An 8,916-nucleotide genomic window follows, 5' to 3' on the forward strand; every position below is an offset into this window, starting at 1 on the left:
CCGGATTATTTTTTTCTCCTCCTTCCCACGAGAAGCAGCACCGCGTCCCTGGGAGCAGCCCCGGAAGATGCGAAGCTCCTAGACCCTACGGACGGCTCCTGGGAAGATGCTCCAGCTCTTTGCGACAGACTTGCACTTTTTTTTCCCACATGAGTCATGTGTTATCTTTTATTTCCCCCCTTTTCCACTAAAGATGGCCCCGGTCACCTCTCGGACCCCCAAGGCCCCTCCTGGACAGGGTGAAGACAGGGGGATCAGGACGGTCGCGAGGCCCCCCTCTGGGTGGGGAGAGACAAGGCGCCGCTCGCCCCTCCGCGCTTTGACGCTTGGAGCCATGTGATAGCCCTCCCCCCTTCGCTATAAGGCGGGGAGGAAGGCCGCCCTCTCAGAGACTAAGCCCCAGCCTTTTCACCGGCTTTCCTAAGGCCCAACAAGCCGTCCTCTACGCCCTCCCTCCTCGTCAGCCTCCTCCCCTCTCCTCCTCCCAGGACTAGGCGCGCTCCCTCCTGCCCCGCATCCATTAATGTCTGTGGGCTGAGGTGAGGATAAAGAAGGGGGAACGGAGTTCCAGGAGCGGCGGCACAGCCCCCCTGCGCCCACAAACCCCGACCCCAACCCCAACCGAAAAAAAAACCCCAGGAAAGATCCCCAAAGAGGGGGAGGGATAAAGAGAGAGACAGAAATCCAAAGAGCAGCAAAAAACTACCCCGAAACAAAACCCAAGACAGCCGCCCCCTCTGAGCGAGCGGCGGGAGCGCTCCCGAGGAACGGCAGCGGCGCTGGGGGCCGGGGCGGCTCGGAGCGGCCCGCCTGCCCGTGGCGGCGGCGGGGCGGCTCTCCGCGGAGCGGCGCGGGGGCCTGGCGGCGGCGGGGAGGGCTCCCGCCCGCCCGCCGCGCCGCGCCGGCCGCCACCGATGCGCTGCCCCGCCGCCGCGCCATGACCCTTAGCTCGGAGATGTCCGAGGCGTTGGCGCTGGCCGAGGAGACCGACATCGATGTGGTGGGCGAGGAGGACGACGAGGAGGACGACGAGGAGCCGGAGACTCGCCGCCGCCGCCGCCGCTCCTACGCCGAGGACGAGGAGGAGGAGGAGGAGGAGGAGGAAGAGGACGAGGAGGATGTGGGCGACCTCCACGACGCCGCCCTGCTGCCGCGGTCGCCCGTGCGCGGCGGAGGCGGAGGTGGCGGCGGCGGCGGGGCGGGCGGCGGGGACGGTGCCGGAGACTCTCGGCCACCCTCACAGGGTGGCCCGCAGAAAGCGACCGCGAGCGGCGGCGGGGCGGGCGGCGGCGGCGGCGGGGCGGGCGGCGGCGGCAAGAATAGCCTGGTGAAGCCGCCCTATTCCTACATCGCTCTCATCACCATGGCCATCCTGCAGAGCCCCAAGAAGAGGCTGACGCTGAGTGAGATCTGCGAGTTCATCAGCGGGCGCTTCCCCTACTACCGGGAGAAGTTCCCCGCCTGGCAGAACAGCATCCGCCACAACCTCTCCCTCAACGACTGCTTCGTTAAGATCCCCCGGGAACCCGGCAATCCTGGCAAGGGCAACTACTGGACGCTGGACCCCGAATCTGCCGACATGTTCGACAACGGGAGCTTCCTGCGCCGCCGTAAGCGCTTCAAGCGGCAGCAGCTCCCGGCGCCCGAGCTTCTGCTACGCGCCGTGGACCCCGCTGCCTTCCTCCCGCAGCCCCCGCAGCAGCCGTCCTGCACCTACGGACCGTACGGCTGCGGCTACGGTCTCCAGCTCCAGCCCTACCACCCCCACTCCGCCCTCTTCGCCTTCCACCACCACTCCCCGCCACCCCGCCAGCCCCCCGCCACTCCTGGCAGCGCCCCCGGCGCGGCGCTGCCACCCGCCGCCGCCGCCGTGCCGCCGGGCCCCTTGCTGCCAGCGGCGGAGCTGGCACGGACGCCCTTCGGCTACGCGCACCCGCTGGGCCCGGCTCTGGCGTCCTCGCTGCACTCCGCCAAGCCCGGCAGCGGCGCGGCGCTGGCCCGTTCGCCCTTCTCCATCGAGAGCATCATCGGGGGGGGCTCCGGCCCCGGCCCTGGCGCGGGCAGCAGCTGCGCCTCGCAGTCGGCCGCGGCGCCCGGGCTGGCCCGCTCGCTGGGGAGCACCGGGGGTGGCCTACCCCCCGCCGCAGCCCTGCCCGCCGCCCCCAGCTTCGCGGCACGGATCTCTAACTGTTAAGTGTTTGGGAGTCTTTCCGAAGGTAGGATCTGGGGTATCTCCTTTCTCCGCCGCTCGGACGCCTGGTGGACGCCGCCCGCAGGGGCTGCCTGTCTTTGCGTGGGGATATTGTGACGGGGCACTGGGGGCGTCCGCCGCGACCGGCGGACCTCTCGGGACCTGCACGAATGCAAAGCCAGGTCTAGATCTAGATACTGCACGGGCAGGCGCTAACTACATCGGAAAGTTACTCGTTACTCCTTAAAAAGTATTTAAAAAAAAGGTGATAAATAATGTCTCTAAACCGTTAAAGTTCAGAGATTCTCAGGTCTAGGAGCTTGAAAACAGTAATGTGCAGGAAATAAAAAAGGCTTGAGGGAGAAAAGCAGAGAAATACTTTTTCATTTTAGTACACTTGTCTCATGTACTTTTATAAAAGAAAAGATTACCGTGTTTACACAGAAGAAAGTCCAGATTATCATTTCTTATTTTAACCTGTGTTTTGTACTATAATAGACTTACGGAGTTTTTATTTTGTACTTTATGCGTATTCTTTACAAGGAATATTGTTAAAAATTACTGGCAAGTATTATTGTACCATTTTAATGTACAATTTTTACACATTTTAAAAAATAAAATTTTTAATTTTCAAAAAAAAAAAAAATCAAAACCAAACCCAAAGACTAAAGGAGCCCAGCCAAACAATTCGTTTTGGATCTTTCCCTCCTTAAGACTTCTTTCTTTGGTACACTGATAATTTTTTTTCTTCGGGATTAATAGCACAATAGTCAAGGAATATTATAACTTGAAATTTATTATGTTCAGATTTTACTACAAAAAAGATCAGAATATGATCTTTGCAGACAATGCATTATTAACCCTAGCAGAGAATGAAAGACAACAAAAGCTTAAAAAAGCAAAACAAACAAAAAAATCCAGAAGACAAAAAAAAAAAAAAAGAAAAAAGAAAAAGCTACAAAAACCAGCAGGGACGAAAGAGGGGACAAAGAGAAATAGGTCTCTCTGTAAGGCACCAATCAGAGGATTGATTAAAAGCCAGTTTAAAACTATTTTTATACTTTTGGGTGTGTGTTAAATCACAACTGCATCACGGTTTGGTTTCCAACAGGCCCAAAGGAAAATACTGCTAATAAAGTGCACGTACTGAACTTAGGAAAGATTTGTCCTAGACACTTAGAGGTTTGAGATAATAATAGTGGCATGTGATTCTACTTTTCAGTACAAAAAATATAAAATGAACTTTGGAATATCCTTGTGTGACGAGTTGATTAAGTGTATGAGCTGTCAAAGTAAGGATATATAAGTATATGGAACAAACCATGAAAGCAGCTTTTCTGATTCCAAACACTTATTTTTAGCAGCATAAGGTCGATAGTATCTATTTTATGGACTGGAAATTTTTTAATCATAAAGCCGGCCTCAAATCTTTGAAGCTTAGGTATGGAAAAGAGAATCACAGATTTTAAGAGTAGTCGTGTGGTTACTTGTTGTGGACTAAGAACCTGCAGTTTTCAAACCAGGGAGGCGCTTTTCGAGTGTGATTGTATTTATAGCAATTTAGGAGTCTCGGGGATCAATTATATGAATTTTCGTAATAAAAAAAAATTTAAAAGGGAGGGATGCCTTTTAGTGCTCTTTGGAGTGAGGAGGGAAAAGAGGGATGAAAACATGCGTTTACATATCAAAATACTTCGTCACCTTGGTTTTAAGTATTCTCGTAGGTAGAAAAGTCACCCTTTTCTGGTTTTACTTGTAGCAAGGCAGTGTTAAATTCATGGTTTTGAAAAAACAGGACTGGACAGGGCTGCATTTGCAGTCTGCAGCTGGAAGGCCTTTTTGGGTGTCCCGGGTCCCTTGGAAGACAATGAAGTAGAGTTCATTTTAATTTTAAAAACTAAAGGGAAAATAGGGTGCTCCAGAGGCACCATGTATGTACCACTGAAAGCGCATCTTCTTCACGAGAGAGAAATTAAGTTGCTTACCCCGGGCCTGGCCAAGGGGATGCCTCGGGCCGACGGCCCATCCAGCGCAGGGTACCGAGCTCGGCAGAGGCCTCCCTCGGACTAGCACATAAAATCAACCAGGGAAAAATTTTGCGGGGAAGAAGGCAGCTGTAGCAATGAGCGCGACGGTGCCAGGCTCCCTGAGGAGGGATGCTGCTGACCGTCGATCTGGATTCTGGCTTCTCGAGTCCTCTAGCTCTTCACGACGAGTTACGTGGGAAGAGCAGATTCCGGTGACCCACCTGGTGTTTGTTTAGTTTGGCTTCACCGCAGCAGACCCTGGGGAGCCCAGCGAACTCCCCTGCGCGGAGCCCAGGCCCGGCCCGACGGGCGGCGGGGTCCGAGGGTGTACGGCGCCCATCCCTCAGGTCCCCTCAGAGGTACATAGCAACCAAACTGCTTGACCTCTTGTTCCTTCCACGCTTTTAGCTGGTTGGCTATATCCGTGAGGACAGGGCCTTCCCCTGTGAGCTGGTAGGGAAGCTGGCAGGAGTAAATTGCAGTACGTGGTGTAGATTTTTTTTCCTTTAAGGAAAAGGGAGTCGGGGAACAGGTTTGTCCTGTTGGTGGAGGACCCTTTCTTCTCTTTTCCAACCGACAGCGAAGCCACCCGTCCTCGGCCTCGGTCCCGGCTGTCCCTGTTCTTCCGCCGCTGCCACGGAGCAGGTGCCGCCAGAAAAAGCACCGACCTCGCAGCCCTTTGATGAGGTCGCAGCACTGCCGGGCCGCCGCGCCCCATTCGCATGCTAATGGCCCGCCGTGCTCTCCACGGCTTTCAAGGCTAACAGAGGACCTGCAGTCCTCTCAGAGACCGAGCCCGGACGAACAATTCCTCAAAAATAATCTGGGCCCTAATAAACAATCTGGTAGGACAAGCAGTATGGTGTCGCCTCCTTCTCCTCCTCCCAACAACGAAGTGTGGATTCATTAACCCGTCTCCTTGCTCATCATATCCCTGTAGGGCTGAATTACTGGACGAATTACTGGATCAGAATTAGGAGGGGTTTGCTCTATGAAGGGGCTAATGTTTCAATTAGTTCCTCCAGAAGGACCACACAAAAAGAAACTTTTTAGTTTATGGTGCTATTATGAGGAGTTTTAATCTAGGGATAGATTTAGCCAAATGTTATCTATTGGGAATTTAATGAAGCCCTTATGTATTCAGTCGTCTTTTATACCACACACAGCATCTCTATCCCGAAACGCTTCCTTCCACAATTTCTTTGTCTCTGACAGATGATTTATATATTTTAATTAGGTTTTTAAAAAATTATTTCTTTTCAAGCATCTTGTATAACATTTCTCTCAAGTAGAACTGTGTTAAATTCCTTCCCACATCCCGTATAAAAGAGGTTTCCCCTTCCCTCCCCGGTTTCAAAGATGATTAGCTTTCACGTCCGCACACTGTGCTCTTTCCGCCAGAGTGTTCCCGCTGCCTTGTTCAGCGGATCCAAACATCATGCCCGTTCTGTCGGCACCGGCTTGAGCCGTGGCGAACATCGTCTCCCGGGTATCCGGCTGAGCCCCGGCCGCCGCGGAGCACAGCTCCCCGGCCCTGAAGCTGCTCTCCTCACAAGCCTTCCCCATCCGCAGCTCCTTCGGACCACACCTTCGGTCCTGTTTGTATTTCTGGTGCCGGGAGAGGCACCTCCGGGAACCGTGAGGTGTCGACTGGTGCACACCCCGTCTTTGCAGGTTCGTTTCAAGTACCCAGGACCATCCCCATCCCCCATTCTGGAGGATGCAAAGTGAATGCGAGACCCTAATCTGCTCTTAGCTGCATCCTTTCTTGCAGAGCTAGTGGCGAGGGCAGAGCGCACGGTCGTCGCAGTTTGACTCAGACTTCTGCGAGGGATCTGTTGGAAAGTGAATCTGGTTTAACTGCCCCTTGGCACGACCAGAAGAGTCTACTCAGTACTTTCTCTCAGTATTTACAGTAAGTACTGCAGTAGTTTCTCATAATGCTTGACAGAAATAATGGACATTATGATCGTGGGCAAACGGCCCCTCCTCTGGAAATTGCTAACCAACGTAGAGCCATTTTCCAGCTTGTTCTCAGGGGCTCCCCCATCCACAGTGGTATTTCTCCTGATTTCCTCGGCGCCGGCCGCACAGACTCTTGGAATTCGGGCATGGGTGGGAACCGGCCGCCCTATGCCCGCAGCCGGGTGCATCACGAGCAGGTAGGTGTCGGCTCGGCCTCCACCTCCCCTCACCCCCAGGCCCCCCGGTGATCTGCCGCAGGTGACTGCAGGGCCTCTCTGTTCTCCACAAGCCCTTTCTTCTCTGCAACCCCCATCGTCGAGCAGCCACCGTGGGTTCCCTGTTCCCTGCCTCTTCCTGCCCTGCATGGCACAACCAAGATATCTAGGAGACATTCGCGCCTAAGTGTGTGTGTGTACTTGTGTGCAGGAAAATGACACTCCAGAAGCTAACAAGCTGTTGCGGGGGATCCATGCAGCGGCAAGAACCGAGCTCGATGTCCTTTTGTACAGATGGGTGCCCGTCGATTTTTGGGGGGAGGCGAAGAAATGCAGACAAGCCCTAAATCGTTAAACCTCTCGTTCCTGTTTCTCACTTGCAGAACTCTGGTCCCCGCTGCCCGTCCCTGCCCGGAGGTATACTGCGGCTACCGGCCCTGGAGCCACGTCGGACACCCTCGCCATCGGCCGGCCCGGCTCACCGCCAAGTTCCAAGCACGATCCAAAAGAACAGAGGCAAAGGTTGCGAGGGCGGGGGGACACATGTGAAGTCCCTCGGCCAACCTCATGACCAGCCCGGCCGCAGCAGTACGGCTGGCACTGGGGGCTGTGCGCGGCTGCGCAGCGGAGCAGAGCTGCAGCGGCCCAGACGGTGCTCTGCCCGTGGGAGTGGGGAGGCACCCGGCGGAGGCTCGGCACCGCTAAAAGTCCACGGAAGATGCACATCGTATGAGGATGTGCCCTAAACGTAGCGCTCTGTCTCCGCGGGCTGTCAAGGCAAGGGATAGAGAGGCACCAGCTGAGCTCTGCACCACGGAGAGACCTATCAACTAGGCCTTGGAGTGCAGAAAAACTAGAAAAACATATGGACTGGACTCAGAGAAAGGCGTTGTTGTTTTATTGGTTGTTGGTTTCGGTTTTTTGTTTTTGCTCTTTTTTTGATGTTGTGTCTCGCCAGTTTCAGAAATGTACCTCTGAGCTGACTTCAGAGGGAAAGTTGTGGAATTTTTTTTCAGTCAAAGTAATTATACTTGCCCTTCCTCCAAGCCACAAGAGACCTGTTGAATTGAAACTAAGTTTCCCTTTCGCTGATGGAGGAAATGGCACGCAGACGTCTGCGGGACCCCATATTTAGATGATAAATTATACAATTTATGTTGGAAGCAAGAGGATAAATAGATATTCCAGCTGTTGCATTAATTCCTTTTCTAAGAGTGGAAAAGCCTTAATCACGGTTATCCCAAAGGTATGTCTGCCCCCTCCGTGAAATAGAAAAACAACTGCCTGCATTGAAAACGTGTGTACATTAGGACGCATGTGGCCCTCTCCCAGTGATGCCACCGTCCCTCGTCCGAGCAACTGTAGCACTGCAGTGGTCGCACTGGCAAATGCCTAGGCTTTGGAAAGTCCTTGTAAAATCCGAGAATATGTGTCTTCGTACCGCGGTGGTCATAGTTTCTCTGCTTTCATTACAGGAAAGTACATGCACACCTGTATACACGGAATACATTAAATACACACAATCGAGACACATGAGGTGTCTTCCTTGGGTTTTCTTTTCATAAAATAAACCTTGTCACGTCTGCTTATTTAGCAACCACTAGACGAAACAGATAGCTTTCTAATGTACGTGTATACAGTGAAGTTCCACCTGTCGGCTGCACGACGCGAGGGGTAGAGGAGAATAGTCTTTTCGAATCAATAGCTCACGACTAAGGAAATCATAGGTGAAGAAAAAAAAAGTGTTCAGCGCCAAGCGAGTAGGGGCAGATACGTCAGGTGACTTCACTCTAAAGCTGACGAGATCGGAAATTACGAACGGTGGAAAAAATAATATATACTTTTCCTTACAGACTGCCTCTGATTGCACGAAATCTCGTCTGGGGAAGCTCGGTGGTCTCTGTCAAACATCCTCCCTTCCTTCTTGGAAGTCTTTAACTTGTCTTACTCCGTGCAGCCAGCGTTGCTTGTTGGGCAGCGCACGCAAGTTTGTATCATCTCACTGTCCCGCCAGCGCTCGGAAGCCTCGCTAGCACCGAACTGCAGACCTCTTCCCCTCTACTTCCCGCTTCTGTACGAGAAGCTAAAGGGCGGCCCTTCTCTGGAAATTAACCTCTTTAGATCGCTTTCAGCAGGACTTCCCTCGCGATGGTTCTTCTCCGGGTGCTCAGAGGTCTGCCGGCCGGAACACCATTTTCAGGGGAATCTCTAGTCCGGCCCGCCCGCCCATGAGGCGTATCCCCCATCCCGCACACTGGAGCTGAGCTACCGACAAGCCACGTGGCGCCAAATTCTCTTTTAAACAGACTACCTTCCCTTCTGGCCTTCCCCCCACCCAGAGGGAGTTCGCAACAACTTGCTAATACACATGGGCAAACCAAACTTTGCGCTCCCACAACAGCTTTTGAACCCGGTCCCGGAGATGCTGCTGCGCCTGCGGCTGCAAGACGGCGCGGTTCGACCGGATGAGCGGTGCAAAATTCTGCGGCCGCGTAGGGGCGGAGCCGGGGGCACTGCC

General features: G+C 53.8%; 1 protein-coding gene across 1 annotated transcript; it reads left to right on the forward strand.

Moving 5' to 3' along the window:
- The first annotated feature begins 549 nt into the window (after nucleotides 1-549).
- Nucleotides 550-4,614, forward strand: FOXD1 (forkhead box D1). Its single transcript, XM_071580410.1, has one exon. The coding sequence runs from the start codon at nucleotides 938-940 to the stop codon at nucleotides 2,192-2,194; it is 1,257 nt and encodes a 418-aa protein (XP_071436511.1). The 5' UTR covers nucleotides 550-937; the 3' UTR covers nucleotides 2,195-4,614.
- The last annotated feature ends 4,302 nt before the right edge of the window (nucleotides 4,615-8,916 follow it).

Source organism: Pithys albifrons, chromosome Z (assembly GCF_047495875.1).
Source record: "Pithys albifrons albifrons isolate INPA30051 chromosome Z, PitAlb_v1, whole genome shotgun sequence".
Classification (NCBI taxonomy): Eukaryota; Metazoa; Chordata; class Aves; order Passeriformes; family Thamnophilidae; genus Pithys; species Pithys albifrons.

What these genes read in the sequence shown, in the direction of transcription:
- FOXD1 (XM_071580410.1), top strand. Translation starts at nt 938, where the DNA reads ATGACCCTTAGCTCGGAGATGTCCGAGGCGTTGGCGCTGGCCGAGGAG.